The sequence below is a fragment of the Leishmania braziliensis genome (assembly GCF_000002845.2).
Source record: "Leishmania braziliensis MHOM/BR/75/M2904 contig, possible fusion of chromosomes 20 and 34".
Lineage (NCBI taxonomy): Eukaryota > Euglenozoa > Kinetoplastea > Trypanosomatida > Trypanosomatidae > Leishmania > Leishmania braziliensis.
Window position 1 is genome coordinate 642,743 of NC_017947.1, and position 18,563 is coordinate 661,305.

An 18,563-nucleotide genomic window follows, 5' to 3' on the forward strand; every position below is an offset into this window, starting at 1 on the left:
ATCCTCGACATTCTTTGCCAGCACTTTCCTTGACGTCTCCAGTCCCAAGAGAGAATGCGCGGTTGGTGGCAACGAAAGGGGAACGAAAAGAAGGGCTGGGTAGAGTCATACATGTCAGTGTACATGCTTCCTCGGCGTGTGCTTGGGAGGCCACGCGTAGGTGATATATCAAATCCATCTGCTGAAAATTTCTCAGTGAGTGACGCGACGCAGGATATGGGTGACGGAGGGAAGACTTAAAAGGTAAGCCACCGGGCTGATGCTGGACGCCAGCGCCGAAACGAAACCCATACCAACCAGAATGCACAGCTGGATGTACGGAAAGGGGAACGGCAGAGGCAGCTCTGTAAACAAGACGTTCTGTAGCTGCATCGTGTAGGCCACGATGAGGCCGACGATGAGCCCCAGGATGCCCGATGACACGACCAAGACGAAGGCTTCCCAGATGTACACGCGGTACACCTGAAAATGTGACATGCCCAAGCACAGCAGCACGCCAACCTCCTTGGAGGAGTCGAACACGTTGGAGGTCATGCTGCTCATCAGCGAGAAGAAGCAAATGAGCATGATCATGATCTGGGTTATAATGAAGAAGAGGTTCAGGAGGTTGGCAGCTGAGGCGACGTTGCTCGTCACATCCCTAATGTTCTTCACGGTAGCTGTACGACCCATCTCGGAAAGGCTCCTGGTGAGCAGGTCATCGAGATAGTCGAACCACTGAGGGTCCTTCACGCGCAGCCGAAGTCGCCCCACCCTCCCGCTTAGGACGCTCATGCGGGACACATTAAGCTGCCGGAAGAGCCCAGGAATACTCACCACGAGATCACCCTTGCTGGTCGAGTATTTGGACATCGATATTGCTGGAGCCAGGTCGAGTGTGGCAAGAGGACGGACTGTGGTCCGAATCACAGTCTGCTTGCGTAGCCTTACATTGGACACCGTCCCCCTCTCGAGCAAAACGACACCGTCAGCGTTTCCAACGCCAAGGTGTTCCGCCACGCCAGAGGACATGATACCCTTGTAGAGACCTTCAGGGCTGTAGAGGGACTGCACAAGGCCGTAGCGGCCAATGATGCTCTGAAAACTGTTAATTTTGAGGTATTGGCTATCCATCACCTCAAAGTAGTTAGGCGAGAGCAGCCTCAGGGTCGTCCTGGAGTTGTGTAAGCGGCCAAGTGAGATGATTTTGGTGAACTGCGAGGACAAAACACGGGAGCTGTTGTAGTCGTAAGTGTATGCGGAGATGATGCCCATCTCCTTTTGCTTTTCGAGAATCTCCTCTATGACCCAGTACTCTTCCATCGTCATGTCGCGTGTGGTGAAAATCATCTCGCCGCCCAGACTCTGGCGAGACGAGTACTCAAAGGAGATCAGCTGAATCTGCACCACCACCGTAATGAATATGATAAAGGCGAGGGAAAGCGCGTACATGAGAGACGTCTTACGGTTGCGGCGCCGATGCGCACTGAGGCTCTTCTGCATGAACGAGAACACCGCCTTGCTCTCCCAGAACAGCAGCAGATAGCTGATGGACGTCTGCGCCACTCGCTCAAAATTCATTGCAAGCAGCACGAAGCCTGCAAGCAGCCCAATGAGAACGCCGAAGAAGATGTAGAAGATCAAGGCCAGGTTCATCGTGATTAACGCGGTGGGAAAGAGGTAGTAGACAAGGAACCCAAAGACGAAGAACAGCACGCCGAGGGCGAACATCGGCCCGCTCCACTGTGTCGAGTCTTTGCGTTGGATCTTGTAGATGACCCCGCTGTTGCGGCTACGCGAGGTGTTGATGGCATCGGGAAGGCTCTGCGACACCAGTGAGAGAATCGGGAAGAACGAGGCAACGATAGGGATACCGAGGCCAGCGAGCGTGGCCCACCCGACGGAAGCCCCCGAGATAAACATGGGCAGCTCCACGTTCACTAACTTCAGGAACATAAACCTAATTCCCGTATAAGCGCCCTGCCCAGCAACCAGACCAATGAGCCACGCAGGCAGGGTAAACGCATACGCATTGGTGAGCACCAAAAAAATCAGATTCTCCTTGGTGAGACCCACCATGCGTTGGATACCGAGCTCGTACTTCTTTGTTTCGACCCCGACCGTGAGAAGGGTATAAATTAGCACAACGCTCAGGAACGCCAGTGCCAAGAGGATGACGGACATAGTGAGCCCAGTGAAGACACTGAAGAGGCGGGTCGAGAACAAACCGGGCAGCTGCGTTGCAAAGGCGTTGATCTGCATGAGCCCGAGCGACGACAGTATCCTCGATGACCACGCCACCACGTTTCTGCGAATCCTGTTGTAGTTCGTAGGACTGTACACGTTCAGTCGTGTCGCCGGGCTCATGATGAAGTACACGGCAGACGCGCACTCGTTTGGGTTCGTATTGGCCACCCCCTCTACACCCGCGGCGGATGTGTACGGCCCCAGGCCCTTCGAGAGGTCACGTAAGAATGTCTGGAAGGACACAATGGCATAGGCGTCCATATCTGGGAACTTGCGCTGGGACTCTGGCATGATGGAGATGACCCTGAAGGTCATGATGACTTCCGCCGAATCGTTATGCGCTAGCTTGCTGACCGCGAACTGAGTGCTCGCCTGGGCATTTCCGTAGAGGATCACCATGTCACCCACATTCACCTCACCCATAAGAATCGAGGCGCGGTGCGACAAGATCACCTCCCCTTCGTTCAGCGTAGGTTGATCGTAGTCCGTGCCGAGCCCCATACGCGCCTCTGCCGCTGCGTCAATCGCCACAAGGCCCACTACGGCGGTTCCGTTTGGGAGGCAAGAGCTCATGCATGAGTCAATATCACTGCATACACTTCCGTCCGCGTTGTACCACATTCGCGTCAGAGTCTTGTTCGGGCACGACCACGTGGTACGAGCCCTGTACATGTCCAACAAGCGAGGGGCGTTGTATCCATATTCGGGGTCACTCTCAGGGAACAGCTCTTTGATGACTGAGTAGTTGATGCTCATGGCCTGCTCCATGACCCCGCCGGGTACGATTTGGAGGTCAAACTCGCCATTCGTCTCCTCAGAAAGACGAAGAAACACAATCGGCATGTGGACCAGCAGCGAAATCATCAGAACGCATAGGAGCACGACGACGAGCACGGAGAAGAACCCCAGGCAGTAGCTGCAGGTACGCGCCTTAGCATCCGTCCACGCCAGAGAGAGAAAGAGTCGCATCATCTTGACAGAGGTCCAGATATTGTGCATGATGCGGCGAAAGGTCGTCGATGTCGACGGGGCCTCATCGTTGAACGCCAAATCGACGGCAAGACGCCGATTCTGCTTGAGTGGCACCCGCTTGGGTACGCTGAGGTTGCTAGTCAGCGTGTGGATCGTATTGATATCTGCCAGGCCTCCAGCCATGATGGGCATGGGGTCATTGGTGCCATCGAGTGAGCTTTCCTTCCTGTCCCCATTCAGCGCTACCACGATGTCATTCGGGCCGGTGGTACCGTTACGCATTCGCCCCTTCGTGATCTCGAGCGGCTCAGACGCAGGGGATCGGCCCGCTAAGAAATGCGACAAGTCGCCTGAATGGTTTAACCTGGCTGCCGCCATTTTGGTACTCTCCTCAGTTTTAGCTTGTATATGTGCGCTTGAGTCGGAAGTTTGCCGCATTAGCGCTGTTATGGCCTGTTACGCTGCCGTGACTGGCACACAAGAGACGGGGATTCCTTGTGGCACGGGAAACAGTAGAGGAAGGAGGGGTGCCAATGGTTCCTGTACGTTTCGCTTCTGCGATGAAGCCCACTGAGTCTTAAGTTGATTGAGTGTTGTACAACTATGCGCCCACTCCTACTCTTGCCCACTTGCCATGTATATATGCGTGTCTGTACGTGGAAAGATTGAGAGAGAGGGGGGAAAGAGGCGAGGCAGTGCACACCAAATAAATAAATAAAATCAGAAAAACAAAGAGTGTGTTCACGAGTCGCTAATGGAGCCGGGGAAGGGAGAGAAGCGCAAGTCACATGCACCAAGACCGTATACCGTACACAATCTGCCGACCCAAAGCAGAAGAAACAAAGGGAGAGAAAACTCACAGAAAGGGCTTTGGCCCACTTCCTCGTAGCGGCCACAGGGGTGACACACACACGCACACACCAGCAAGCAAAATGGGCACCGTATGCAATAGAATCGAACACCTGGAGAAAGATGAGACGTGGTCTTGCAGGGGAAGTCAGCTGCGGAGAAGAGAGACACAACCAAGAAGGGGTAACTGACCACACACAGGCCGGAGTATGTGTAAGCCGCTTAAGTGCCGAGTACTAAACAAGCTACACACGTAAAATATATGCAAGTAGAGGGCCTAGAAAGAAGTGCGAGGGACAGCACCGAGATGTGCAGTAAGAGAGAGAGAGGGACTTGGCGGTCGCTCAGAGTCCCGAGAAAATAATAATCAGAAAAGTGAAGAGAGGATGCGTGGTGGTTGGTCCAGTCGGGAACAACAAATGAAGGTGAGGCACGCAAAGAAGGCAACCAAGGAAATGATGCAGGAGGAAAAAAGGGGGTGGAGTGCACAGAAAAGAAAAAAGCAGCGCAATCAAACAAAGGCAGCCGAGACGCAATCGTAACGAGAGAGAGAGAGCGAAAGTGGGTGAGTGTGTGTGTAGGGGGGAGGAGTGTACTCAACACCGTGTAAAGGCAGAAACGTACCAAAAAAAAAAAAGAGAAGGGCAGAAAGGCGGAGCAAAGATGCGCCGTGTTCGTAAGCAGTGGCAGCAATGAAGCAAAGAGGCTAGCAATAGAGTGTGATACGCGGGTGCGAAAGAGTGAATGGAAGGAACAAGAAGGGAAAGAGGGGAGAGGCTCAGTTGTGGTTTGTGTGACTACGCATATCACGATCGAGTCCACGAAGAAGTAAAAGATAGCTAATACGTAAACGGTTGTGCACGAGAGAATGAATGCGATGAACCGTACAATGCAAAGGCTGTGAGGCCCTTTTCCTAGACGTCTACTGAGACGCGGGCAGGGAGAAAATGCTCTGCTACGGGGGTCCACGACTCCCGGGTAACAACAAAACACACTTGAGGAAGAGGGCCGAAGACAACAAAGCTCAGGCAAAAGGAAAGAAGTGTACGAGGAGACACGCCTCCACCTTTCCTTTTTTTCTTACCTCACCAGCACAGCTGAAACAGACGAAAAAAGCGGGAGAGTAGCAGAAGACCGAGGTTGATTGTGACGAAGGTGTTTTGGCTGATTACCGAGAACTAGCCCTTAGACGAGAGCTGGTCACTGGAACGAGGGCGAAGGGAGGAGGCGTTGTTGTAGGAGTCGAAGCAGTTGTTCAGGTCAGTGATGGAGGAACGGGGATGGGTGGTGGAGAACGGGAGAAGAAGTAAGGAGAGTAAGTACGAGTGCGACAAGAAGCAGAATGAGGTACACAAAATTTTGGTGCGAGTACAGTAAGTACGAGTCGCAGTGATGCTAATCACGCGATACCTATCCCTCAAAACCCTCATGCAGCGGCGTCCAGGAGGTGGTGGCGGGCACCACAGGCAGCGAGGGGCGATCGTACGCAACGGAGCTCTTGTTAGCATCGTTCTCTTTCTTCAACCGGGGAAAAAAAGAGCAGGCGTTAAAAGAGCCGTAACAAGAGCCTTTACGTTACCGGTAGAGCCCAATCATGATCAAGAATGGTGACACGCATCCTGCAGAAGAGTCTTCACCGCAATCCATCCAAAAGAGCCCAGCATAAAGGCGCGAATTCGACAGCACAAGACCGAGTGGCACGAGGTGGAAGGGGGGAGCATGGGAGAGAAGGCCTGTTGTAGAATGACCATCACAGCAGAACAATAGACAGGCCTCTTTTCGATTGCGCCACTCTTTCAAGTAAAGCTCTACAAAGCCAAAACAAGAATAAAAGGTAAGAATGTCAATCACTGTTTCTCTTCAGTGACCGTGCGTGTGCGGCCGCGTGTGGGTAAATACCAACAAAACGAAAAGTGAATCACAAGACGGGAACGGGGGAAGGCGGGGAGGGGTCCAATGCGCCTGTACAGAGAACAACGAGGAAGAGCCACGCAGAGGTACACCTGCAGCAACAACCCACACAACAGCAAGCGCACAAAAGATAACATACATATGAAAGCAGAAGAGCAACAAGTACACCCGCCGTCTGTACTGAGAAGAACACGTGGCTGCCGTGCGCTGAGGGCCGTACCGGACGACGTTCATGGAAATAAAAGGCGGTGAGGGACTTCGCAAGAGGGAGCTCAAGATGGCACAGGGCAAGCACAGCGTGTGCGTGCAAGTAGAAAGGAGGGATCAAACGCACACACACAGAGACTGATCTGCACAGAGAAATGACAGCAGCAAAAAAAAAAGCCTTTGATTTCTTTTTTCCTCCAATGCTTCCCTTTTCTGCCCCAGAGCGTGGGCTGCGCACCACTCTGCCCCCGGACCTGTCACAGGTTCATCGCGTGATGGGATGCAGCAACAGAGACGCGTTCAACCACTGTAGACTCGGTCGCCTGGCTATGGTTTCTGTTTCAAATTTCACCCACTTCCCGCTCTGCAGGTCGCCTCACCACCGCCCCTCATCATGTCGATAGTCACGTAGTGCGCACCTCACGGGACGACACGCAGGCTCCCCACGCCAGGAGGCAGTGAAAGCCGTGTGAGACACCTTCGAGACCCGCTGACAATCATCCCATCACCTGGATGGCACACGCATCTTCCCGGTCGCAGGCTGCTCCGACGTCACACCATCCAGGAGCTGACCGTCGACATCAGCAGCGATACATCACCCTGAGCTCCCCTGCACCGTAGCTGCTTGGCCCTGTCAACACCAGGAGTGGTTCGGCACTGGGAGGGAGAGGGGAGGGGAGCCTGGCTTTCTCTCGCACCGAGTGGGGGGTGGTGAATCCCGGCAGACCACGCGCTGAGGTATCGCCCCACGTGAGGGGAGTCGAGAAGAAGACCAAAAACAGCACAAAAGCGGGGCAAAAAAAAAAAGAGACTTCACACCCAGCCGAAAGGATCGCCGCATTTCAAAGCGTTGGGAGCGTGCGGCATATTGATCGCCGAGCACCGGAGCTGCGCGCCAGAGGAGGATCAACTCCACGCGTGACAGCACACCGCAGCGGGGCACGCTTTAGAAGGGCCTGTTGCTCTGCTCCCCCACCATCGGAGACGATGTCGTGCGTTTGCGTGAGCTGCATCCTAGCTTTGTCGACATGATAGCTGGCACGGCCGTCCTGTCGGCAGCGACGACACAGAAAGGGAAGTCGTTCTCGCGGAGTATGGACGGTAGCGCACTCAGCAGTAAACGCCAGCGAAGTCTGCACCGATTTGTCCCCTTGCGTTTTCACATGGATTGGGGGTTTAGAAGTCGCCATAGTAGCTGCTGACGGTGCTTTCAGGTTCGTCCAGTGCAGAGCCAAATCAGTATCAAAGGTAGAGAATCTACCAAAAAGAGAACGCAACGTATGAAGCGTGGACGGCGACAGAGCTGGCAACGCGCCGTTCGTAGAGCGCACTGCTATACCTAGAGATTCGCCTTTGTCTAGCGGTTCCACTATGGTTTCATCGGGGAGTCTTTGTAAGGGTGTGAGGGTCTGAAGGACACCCGATGCTTGCAAGAGCCTCCACAGGTCGTACCCGACGCAGTGCAAATCCGCCGCCACTTCCCCCAAACGCCGAGTGAGCCTTTTCACCTGTCGTTCTCGTCTCACCCTATTGAGCAAGTGGTGCGTGTAGTGAATGGGGCGTACTGTCCACAGTTGTGTTCCAATGCTCACGCACGTCTTGTGGGTGGGAGCCATTACAGCAAGATCATATTCAGGGCTGCTGTTTCGAATTGGCAGTGCCGGTTGTCGCTCTATAGTGTGGCCTAGCTGCTCGAGTGACTCTAGGCACGAGAGTACCTGTTCTTGGCAAAGGTCACCGGCGTTTGCCAAGTTGCGCAACCGAAGCTTCCAGTGCTCCAGCGCGTCAACGTCGAAGAGCACCACAGTCATGGCACTATGATTGCTGATACAGCCTTCTCGTCTTACTCCAACCGCAGTGGAACAGACGCTCTATGGGTGGCACCCTATCAAACAAACAAAAAAAAAAACATAAAGAAGAGCAAAGATGTTCGGATGCACAACGATGCAATGCAAAGCAGCACCCGCCCAAGTGCGTTTAGAAACCAAAGTGGCCCCATGAGGGCATGAGATGAAATCACAGCGGTAAAAGTAGAGGCGTGTGGGAGGGGAGGGGGGGGCATCATTGGAGGCCTTTCTCCTCAAGCAGTTACCGGCAGTGCGCGGCAAGGCGCCAGTCATATGAAATCCGCTTGCGTCCTATTAAGAGCATTTTAGGAAACGACAGACTGCGCGTGTAGTAACCAACAAGACGCTACTGCAGGCCCTGCAGGAAAGCAGGGCAGTACGGGAAAGCATGGCCACAGCAGTGGTACCAGTTCCACATCAAGTGCCCTTCGCTGAGGTACGACAAAACGACCGAGGTGCACTAGAATCACGCAACTATTGTGAGCTCTGTGAGCTGCGGATACTGCTTCTCTTATTGCTGTCCCTCTCACAGTCTATTCGGTTTCTACATCAAAATTCCAAACTGTGTAACACATGAAAAAAATTCCCGCGAAGCCTGAGGGTGCACAGCGTTAGTGACTACCTCCATGCCCGGCGCATTAACCGCCACACTGCGAAATGGAGAAGAGTTCGCACCTCCAAGAAGGGCATCATTGCGACGGGTAAAGAGAGAGCGTTTTTTTTTCTTCTTCATTAATGTGCTCGTTTCACAGCGAACAGATCCGCAGCGTAGCATCTGCAACAACAGCTTGCGTGCCTTTGCCGCACCACGGCTACATCCCGGTCGACTACGCCGGACCATATACTCCCGCCGAAGCGGGCCGTGTGTCAAGCGGGCTCTTTTTGCACTGAACCTCGTCTCTCTCTCTCGGGTCCGTAGAAGGAGAGCAAAAGGACGAGGTGAGTTGAGAATCAAAGGAGACACTGTAGAGCTACATCGAGGCACTTCAAGAGGAGAAGGACAAGTTTGTGACCGACCCAAAACACAAGGCAACAGAAAAGGTCACTGTCGATATTCACGCACAACCACATTCGTAGAGCCTGGACACGGTTGACATCATCTACAGTGGAAGACCCCTCCACAAACACGCTACTCAGCTCGCCTCAACGACGGGGGTAAAAGTGAGAGAGTGAGGGCCGCGCACACACGTATAAAAGGCAAAACGTGATTACCACAACACAGCAAATTCGGAGAGAGACAGGTAGAGAGAGAGAGAGAGAGCAGAGAGAGGAGATGTGCAAAGTCGTGCATGCCCACATCCATACGCAGCGGCGCACCTTCGTTAGCATGTTCGTCTCCCTTAGTTCTCTCCCCTTTCCGACATTCAAAGAGGTACAACACGAGACGATTTTCAGTACATCAGGCGAGGAAATAAAGGGCGGTATTGCACCTTTGCGTCATCGAGAAGGTGCAACACACACACACACACACACACACACACACAGAGAGAGACAACCTTTGCACGCGACCCTTTAGCAGAGCAGGCTGTCCATGCGCTCCGCAACACGCTACACGACAAGGCGGTACAGCTTGTTCCTGGGAGGCAAAACTAGACCATACTCAGTGCAGCACAAACAGCGTAAAGTCTGGACACATCCATCGGCGTTCCAATCGGTACAGGCGCACTGACGCTGTCGAACATCGATGACGAATGCGGGAAAACCGGCACCCACCTCGGCGCCATCGCATCGGGTTCCGTGAGGGAGTCTACTGCCGTATCCGCGAGTGTCTCCTCCGTGGCGTCCTTGTGAAGCTTGCTCTGTGCATTGCGCTGCAGCGAGCTCCCAGAAGCGTCAGCAGAGTGCAGACGCGGCAGTGCACTGCCCGGAGTCGGCGCTGCAGTGCACTGATTCGACGCAGAGAGGCTGTCAGGTGATTGAGTGCATCCGTCTATGTTGACGCTGATGTCTGCTGCGTCGGACATGTTCTTGAAGAGGCTCTTTGAATCGGAGGATGCCAACGCAGCCACCCGCGCAGCGAGGTCCTGCAGCTGAACGGACAAGCTCACATTATACTCTTGTTGAAGAAGTGCTGAAACGGCAGTCTCCGGCCCGGCGCCGCTCTTCTTCGCCCCCTTCTTCCCGCCACCCTTCTTGCTGTTTATCACGGCACCGGGAACTCCAGACACACCCGTCGATGATGGGAGTGCAAAGCCGAGGGCACGTACAAGGCTCAAGAGTCCATGATCCGGCACCTGCAGCTCCTCGTCGAGACTGCCGTCGCCAGTCGCATTGGCCTGGTCCTCGGAGAGAGACTTGAGCAGTTGCAACGCGCGGGTCTTCTTTTTGCCCTTGCCAGATGTGCTGACGCCCCTCGTAGCAAGGGTAGCTGCAGCCACCTCCATGCGCTTCTGGCCTTCGGTAAGTGCCTTCTTTGTTGCCCACATGCTTGCGACGTCGGGGTACAGAGCATTCACGTCGACAGTTCCAGGCAAGGAAGAGATGCTTGCATCACCCGTTCCCTGGGGTCTGCGGATCAATGGCGGTCGCAGAAGCCCCCTTTGCAGTACCGAGAGCATGCGACGCAGCGGGTTAGCGTCGCTGTTGTGGCCCCTTTGTAGACGCGACAGTGCTTGTGTGTACTGTTGCCGTGTCATCTGATCAAAAATGTCCCACTCGGAAAGCTCCACCACCACTGTGGAGTCCTTGTTTACTAGCGCCGCCGGATCTGCATCGCCTGGGGTGGGGTCGCAGCAGCACACAGGCACTTCGCGCTTGACGATACGGTTGACAAGCGCCTCGGAGGTGCCGGCACTTACCTCTCCCCAAACAATGTAGCTCATGCGGACAGCAAAGGCGATGTGCAGCAGCGAGCAGCTGTCCGCCTCCTCGTGCAAGTTCCAGCTTCCTTGGTCCACTGCGTCGGCGAGGCTGTCCGCCACAGTGCATCGCCTCACGCTGACGTCTCTGTCAGCCTTGGAGAAACCTCTTTCATCGCTCGGCGGCACGTTCAACAGCAGTGGTGCGTCGGTGAATTGCTCAAACTTCACCTCATCCTCAAGACGAAGCAGCTCGTCGTACTGCATAAAGTGGCTCAGCACAGCTTGCACGTGCTTCGAGGTGCCTCGGATAGTCGAAAAGGCGGCTGTCAGGCCTTTTTTGAGCCACGCTATCGGAATGAATCCGTCACAGTCCTCAGCGCCTTCGGCAGCGTAGCACTCGTGGCGAGTAGTACAGCTGTGCAGCACACTGTGCATAAGAAAGGATTGCTGCTGCTCAAACACGTCGAGTACAACGGTAAGGTAGGCATCGTAGAACTGGCTGTTCGACTTGGTTACTGGGTCGACAGTGAAGAGGGCAGAAGGGCGAATGAGATGGGAGGGCTGGTCCAGCGACAAGGCGAAGCGCAGACGCTGCAGTTGCAGGCCGGTGAGCGGCAAATGGCCCACAATTGCGTATGGGTCGAGGCTCGTGTCGTTGCTACGACCGAACACGGAGTGCAAAAGAGAGAAACGAGGCGTGCCACAGCACGACACAGCATACGTCGCAAGACAATGGCGCTGTACCAGCGCGAGGATGTCATCTACGGAAAGAAGGCCTCGCGTTGCGCTCAGATGCTTGGTTGTCTCGTACCGACGCTTGCGGTCAGCTCGGCGCTTGCGTACGTGGTCAAGCTCTTTTTTGAGCCTCACTGCCTCCCCCTTTGCTTGCACAGCGTCTTCGGTTCTCTGCTTCCGATAGTGGCGACGAAATGTATCCAGCAGTGCCGTGTGTGGCCCGAGACTGGTCATGATCTGCTCTTCCAACGCAGTCCACTCCGACGACACTTCGTCAAAGGAGACGGTGGCGAGAGAAGCTCCTGTGGGATTCTCTGCTACCCCATTCAACTCTGCGCTGCCACCACCACCTTCCACACACGGAATGCCACGATCCTCGGCAGCTTTCGAGGCTATGAGCGTCTCCCGCTCGCGCAGGTAGGCACGAATGTTGTGCAGAAGCTGCAACTCGCGGGCCCGCTGCGACGCTGGGGGTGCGGGTGCCTGCGCGTCGTCCGTAGAGGTGTCCCCCCCTTTCTCCTCCTGCGGCTCCTTCTCTGGCACGGTGTAAGTCGTGGTGGGGTGCAGGTGTATCTCTGCCTTGGGATGAAACGGCAGAATGCTGCCGTGGCCATCCCCATCGCTGTCCGGCTCGATGTCCTCTTCCTCGCCGTCCAGCAGAGCTTCATCCATCACGTCAACAGCACGGGTGAGCGCCGTCAGAGGGTCCTCTACCTCCTTGGGCATGATGGGTGAGCTAGCCAGCTGCTCAGCAGCTGTGCGACTCGCAGTACTGTGTATGCTAGATGGAAAGCACTGCAGACGCCGCTCCAACAGCGCCACGCTATCCAGCTGAAAGGCCTCGATACCTGCAAAGAAGTTTACTGCCACCATCTCCGGAATCAGTTGATGCGCAACGAGGTAGAAAAGGCGGAAGTCAGGGTCCAAGTCCTTGTACTCCAGTGTGTAGTAGTACAGTGCAGCAAGTAACTCGCGCGCCTCCTCGGCGAGAATATTCACCTCCTCCTGGGTTGGCACATCACGCATCGGCGAGGCAGCGCCCTCCTCAGTCGTTGTGGCTCGCTGCGGCTGAAGCACTACGGCGAAGAAGATGCGACCACAGTCCCACACTGAGTCTGATGCTGTATTGAACTCGGGAGAGGAGGCGTTCGTCGCGCACCTGCCGCCGAGTTTCCCAGCGGACGCCCCGCTAGTCAACACGCCACGCACACTCAAAAGCGTTGCCTTGCTAGGCGACACCCTCGATTTGGTTGGCGCCCCCATCACCGAGCACGGCTGCGGCGCGGTGAAGCGCGCCGAGAAGTCGACGAGGGCCGCCAGGAATGACTGAATCACCACAACGTTCTCTTCCTCATCGTCGCTCTCATTAGCGTAGTTACTTTCATCACCCACGACTGGCCGACGTGCACCGCTCGGCGAGAAATTCCGAGCGGCACTTCGAGTTCGCTGGGTGCTCTGCAGCTCCCGTTCATCTTCTCGCCTCGCGTTGACAATGCCCACACGCACGCTCATTTGTTGCGAAAAGGCCGCCAGTCGCTCTTTCCAGAAGCAGCGGAGCACAAAACGAACGGTTGCTTCGTCATAGTGGCGCTTGTTTGGGGTCGTTGAGAGGAGAGTATGCACACGCGCCTCCTCGGCACTGACCGCCTCGTCCAGCGCCTTGGAGTCCGCCTCTTCCGTTGAGTGATCAGTGGCTTCGGCAGGCTGCGGCCGCACCAGCAGCGTCCCTGTCCGTGAGCGCAGAGGTAGCAATAGAGTAGCAACCGTCAGCAGCGGCACAAACTTGCGGTGCAGTTCCGCACTGTCGGAGACGCCCTCCCGACCTCTGAGGTAGTCGATGCTGTAGCGCTCGTGCCAACGAATGACACGGCACGCTACCGGTCCGTGTAGGTTGGTGAGCAACTGTTTCGGTCGGCCTCGGCAACTCACCTCAGCAGTCACTTCGTCCACGATAGCACAGAAGACGAGGTGGAAGTCGTAGTGCTTGGCGACGAGACGGCCGCCCTGTGGTGACCGGCTAAAAATCAACCCATACAATGGCTCCATGGCAGCAAGAGTAGCAGCGGCAGCTGCTGGGAGAGCCTCCCCCCCCTTAACTTCCTGTCCCATCATCCGGAGCAGTCGCTGCTGCAATTCGGCCGGATTCTCGAGCGCCATGTAGTCGCCCAGGTGTCGCGCAAGGCGCACAAACAAGTACACGGACCACAGCGGCCTTGTGGTGAGCATGTAGTCGACATACGAGTACCGTCCTTCTAAGGTGCTGAGCTCTTCATACCCCCACCGCAGCTTTTCGTACTTCTCCTCAAGAGACCTCTGTCGCCGCTCGCAGAGGAGCACGTACGCGTCACGACGCGCGATCCGCCGCTCCAGTCGCTCAAGGTAGTGGAACACGTCGGTGAGGTGGTTGTGCGCGGCGAGAGCCTCTTTTTCTGTGTTCTCAAAAACACGACGGGTCTCTTGCAGCGCCCGCTCAGTCTCCCGCCATAGCTGACCCAATCGCACAATCTCTTGTTTTGCGTCGCTAAGCTGATTGTGCACAATCCGCTTTGCCTGCTGGCTGCGCTGCTTGCTCTGCTTTGTCGCCGCTGACACAGCGTCGCTGGCGCGGTCCTTCCAGCCATCCAGTTCGCGCCGCATCACCTCCAGTTGGCCTCTCATGGTGTGGTGCTGTGTCGCCCACCGCGCTCTCGCCTCCTCCGACGCCTTCATCTTCTCAGTGCACTGCCGGTTTTCGACCTCCAGCTCGTAAAGGCGCACGCACTTTCCGTTGAACGCGGCTTCCAGCTGCTGCAGCTGCGCGCGCAGGTACGTCGCCTCGTACCCCTGTTGATCCACCATCATCCCCATGCCTTCTACTGCGCAGTAGAAGGCGTTGGGAAGTGCAGCGGAGAGGCCACTTGCCGTGTCCTCCGAGGGGTCGAGGACAAGACGCTGGAGCTGTGGGTTGAGCTTGTCCTGCACCGCAGATGCGCTCATCCGCGATAGAAACTGCGATCTGCCGTGAGTCTCGCCCGGGTGCACTCCGCCACCGTTCACCCCGACATTCTCTGAAAAACCGCCGCCCTTTACGGCTTCATCGTCGTGCACAACGCTGCGGATACCACGCACACTCGTTGACGTCAACGAGGGTGGCAGGGTACCACTCCATTGAATGCTCTCCTCCAGCGGAGGTGCAGGAACTGCAGCAGGCCATGACGTGGACGGAGCTCCGCCAAATAATGTCTCTCTGCCGTCTGCCTGGCGACAGTCGCCGGTCAGGTCCGCCCTTGCCCGGTCACCTCGAAAGTCCTGCAACAGTGCGCTAAAGCCGACGGAGGAGACCGGCAGGAAAGAGACGTTGCCATAACCAAACAAGTTGCCTGCGGATGCACTGCCCGGTACACCGCCGTTGCTTGCGGTCGATTGAGTAGGTATTGTGGGGTAGGCTTGCGCACCAATCAGAGAGCGAGCGGCATGGCGGACAGTGACACTCTCCAGTGGGTTGACGAAGAGCGGTCGCTGTCCGTTGGTGAGCGACAGCTCCGACGTTTTGAGACGCATCACATGCATCACCTCACGGTCTAGAAGACCGCGTACGTCAGTACCATAGATTTCGGGGTGACTGCACACGTACTGGAGGCAGCGTCGCAGCGCAGCGAGCGGGTCCATGACAACATGACGAGTCCGCTCACCCTCGTCAGGGGACGGAAACGCCGATGCTCTGTGTGGGAGTATGGGTAGAATCGATAGCGAGCGCGTGGCTCGCGGTGAGCCATTCAAAGAGGTGCTTGGAGGCACTGGTGGCGAAGGTGTGCAGGTGCCATCGGTTCGACTGAGGAGGGGAAGGGGACACAGATGCTTGGCGGAGGAGCTTGCTCCTGTCGCTGTGGTGGAAGTCTGCGTCTTCGCCCGCGGTTTCTTTTGAAAAGGCGCACTAGTGTACATTGACCATCAATAGATATACATATATGTGTTGAGCGCGCCAAGTCGCCTTCTCGCTCCTTCACTGCAGTGCCTCTGTCCTTGTGCATGTGGAAACGTGGTCGTGAGAAGGGGGGGAAGATTCCAGCAAGAGAGGAAGGAAGAAGCCGAAAAAGTCAAAGAAGGCACATACCGCGAACAGTGAGTACTGCAACGAGGAAGAGGCAACGCGAAGATGAGGGACACAAGCGAATGTATACGTGCAGAAGCGCGCGGCTGTTTTACACGTCAACGGCTTTGGAGACACGAAGTCAGCTGGCAGAAAAAAAAGCGTGCATCACAGCGGATCTCAACTGATGACCTCGCAACTCGTACTCCCCAGCGCCTGTCGCGCCACAGCAGTGAGTCACGCACCGATTCCTATGACTTGACCATGAACACACGCACAGAGCGACACAGACACACATGTGTTAACACACACACTCACACCCCCAAGGGTATACCCCAAAGCGGCGCTTGCCTCGCTGCACGCAGTAGTCGATACCTGCGCGTGAATTCATCACTGTAGACTCGCAAGTGCAGGACAACGTATGGGGGAAGGGGGAGGGCTGGTCTAAACATGGAGACTTCTAACCGCTGTCTTGCCATCCGTCCGCAGCCGTGCCACTGACAGCGGTGCTTTTGACTACGGATCCCTCACACACACACACACACACACACACACACACACCCGCTCTCTGCGTGTGCCACCGTGTGCTTGTGCAGCTCTGCCTGCACGCTGTAGCAGGGGGGGTACAGCCCAGACGAATACAAGCAACTTACTCCTGATTACCTGCACGTTGAATACGAGGGTGAAAGACATAAAGGTGTGGTTGAGAAACAACAACAGCAACGAAAAGGGAAAAAAAAACACCACAAAAAAAACACCTCTTCAACACCTGCGCAACGACAAAGCCCGACGCACAAGCATTACGGCACACCATAGTAACAATGCGAGAGTACACAGCAAAGAAAGAGTACTGAGCAAGCACTAGAGAGACGTCCCATACAGCATGTCACTGCTACAGAATTAGACAGAATCACGATAAAGAGCGAAGTGATGGCAACCGCAACTCGCGACTTTGCCTCACGTGCGTGCACACGCACGCAGCACGTCTGCAGATATAGATAGGTATCGGTATGAATAGGCAAGCAGAAGCTCTCCAGAACACACAGAAAAGAGGGTTTCACACGTGACAAACTAGCGGAACAGCTGGCATTGCAGGACCTCAACGCAAACACCTTTTCCTCACTACAAATATAACAAAAACTTCGACGTATATGTCGCTCGCTCCACTGCGTTCCTCGATCCAGTGTCGATATTGCATCAACAGGGGCGAGCAAAGCATAACACACATGACGAGGGAAGAAGAAAAAAACATGCGAGAGATATCGGAAAGGTGCATTTATGGGTGAACTTTCACACCTACCTGCTCAGGGGATTGTCAGTGCTGCACTCTTCGGAGGTATCACGTGGGATAGTCAAGCAAGAAGCCTCCCTAGAAGCCGCCTGAAAAGAGTCCTCTTCGTGGTATTGCCGATTGCGATCGCCCAGCAAGTTGAGCAGAGCCACCATCTCAGCCTTGCCGTGCTCTTCGCAGTGCTTAATCCACGGAGACTCCAGCAACTCAAAGGCGCTGCTGCGGTGCTCTGGGTTTTGTCGAAGGCACGAGTCGATGAAGTCCTGCACCTCCTGACTACACCCGGTGGCAGCCATGAGTGGATACTTTTCCACACTGTTGATTTCGCACAGCAGTGCCATGAACCCTTTGCTGACAGAGTAAAACGGGTAGTGGCCGAGCAACATCTTAGCGACCACCACGCCAACGCTCCAGATGTCGCTCGGCGTGCTGTAGCGCCGCCCTTGAATGCGCTCCGGGCTCATGTACGTCGCGGTACCAACAAAGGAGTTGACGCCGATCGTTTCCGCACTGGTCGCAATCCCAAAGTCAGCCAGCTTGACGCAGCCGGTGGTGGAGAGGAGCACGTTGGCTGGCTTGATGTCGCGATGAATTTGGCACAGGGACTTGTGCTGATTAGGTTCTGTCACGATGTTCGATTTCGTATGCAGTACAGCAAGGGCGTGGAGCATCTGCGACGCGATATAGCCGCAGACCGTCACTGGAATCTTCTCTGTCTCAGCGATGAGCTCATCGATGTTACCCCAGTTCATATACTCCATTACCAGTCGCAGTGCCCTGTTACGGTAGAAGGCGTTGTACAGGTTTACCGTGTACTCATTTGACTGTGCGGTAAAGATATTGCGCAGCTCTGCAGCGACGGTCTGACGTGTGCGACTGTCGAGCGTTCTAGGAATCGTGATTTTCTTCACTGCAAAGACACTTTTATCTGCCGTGACATACATGGCGACGTTGCCCTGCGTGCCCTTGCCAAGTTGGCGAATACGCCTCAGGTTATCGAAGTTGAGATCGGGTCGTCGCACCTGCAGATCGCCTTCTCCAGTAAACTCAACGCCACAAGGGCCTACGCGGATGTTTCCCACAATGAGCTCATCACTATCCTCTGGCTGCTCTGCAGACGGCGCCAACTTCTTCGCGGGCAGAGGCTTCAGTTTCGGCGGCATAACGGAGAAGAGCTGTCACCCAAGGATGGAAAAAAAAAGCACAACAGGGGGGAGGAAGGCGGCGGTAACGTGCAGTCTGCAGTAGTAATTCCGCAGAGGTCGAGCAGCAGTGAGCCTAAACAAAAGAGCAGCAGGAAGAAGCAAAGAGTGAGCAGTGAGCAATCAGACACACAAAGAGAGAGAAAAAGATGAGATCCAAAAGGCAGAGGGGAAGTCAAGCAAAAGAGGAGAGAAAAGAAAAGAGAGAGAGAGAGAAAAGGACACAGCGTCAGCCAAACCTGAGACAACGAGGTCTAGGATGCAGAAGAAACTGTTGACGGCACCGCTTAGTTGTTTATTTTTCGTCTTTCGTTTCGCGTTTCAGTAGATGTTGAGAACGGTTAGTGTGTCCTGTGAGAAAGGAAGGGAGAGGGCGCGGGCAACGTTTTAAATCGGCTCTCGTGCGAACCCCTCCGTTTGTAGGGAAAAAAAAAAATAGATGAAAAGGCACGA

At 55.2% G+C, this 18,563-nt stretch overlaps 3 protein-coding genes across 3 annotated transcripts; all 3 read right to left on the reverse strand.

Annotated features, from left to right (window-relative positions):
- Window positions 1-192: 192 nt before the first annotated feature.
- Window positions 193-3,576, reverse strand: LBRM_20_1560 (conserved hypothetical protein; the record flags this gene model as incomplete). The annotated part of the gene is made up of 1 exon (XM_001564389.2): window positions 193-3,576. One exon carries the CDS (start codon window positions 3,574-3,576, stop codon window positions 193-195), a length of 3,384 nt encoding a protein of 1,127 aa, XP_001564439.1.
- Window positions 3,577-9,601: 6,025 nt separating this feature from the next.
- LBRM_20_1570 (conserved hypothetical protein) lies at window positions 9,602-15,472 on the reverse strand (the record flags this gene model as incomplete). The annotated part of the gene is made up of 1 exon (XM_001564390.2): window positions 9,602-15,472. One exon carries the CDS (start codon window positions 15,470-15,472, stop codon window positions 9,602-9,604), a length of 5,871 nt encoding a protein of 1,956 aa, XP_001564440.2.
- A 1,441-nt stretch (window positions 15,473-16,913) lies between these two features.
- On the reverse strand, window positions 16,914-18,071 carry LBRM_20_1580 (putative protein kinase; the record flags this gene model as incomplete). Its single annotated transcript, XM_001564391.1, has 1 exon — window positions 16,914-18,071. One exon carries the CDS (start codon window positions 18,069-18,071, stop codon window positions 16,914-16,916), a length of 1,158 nt encoding a protein of 385 aa, XP_001564441.1.
- Window positions 18,072-18,563: the final 492 nt, after the last annotated feature.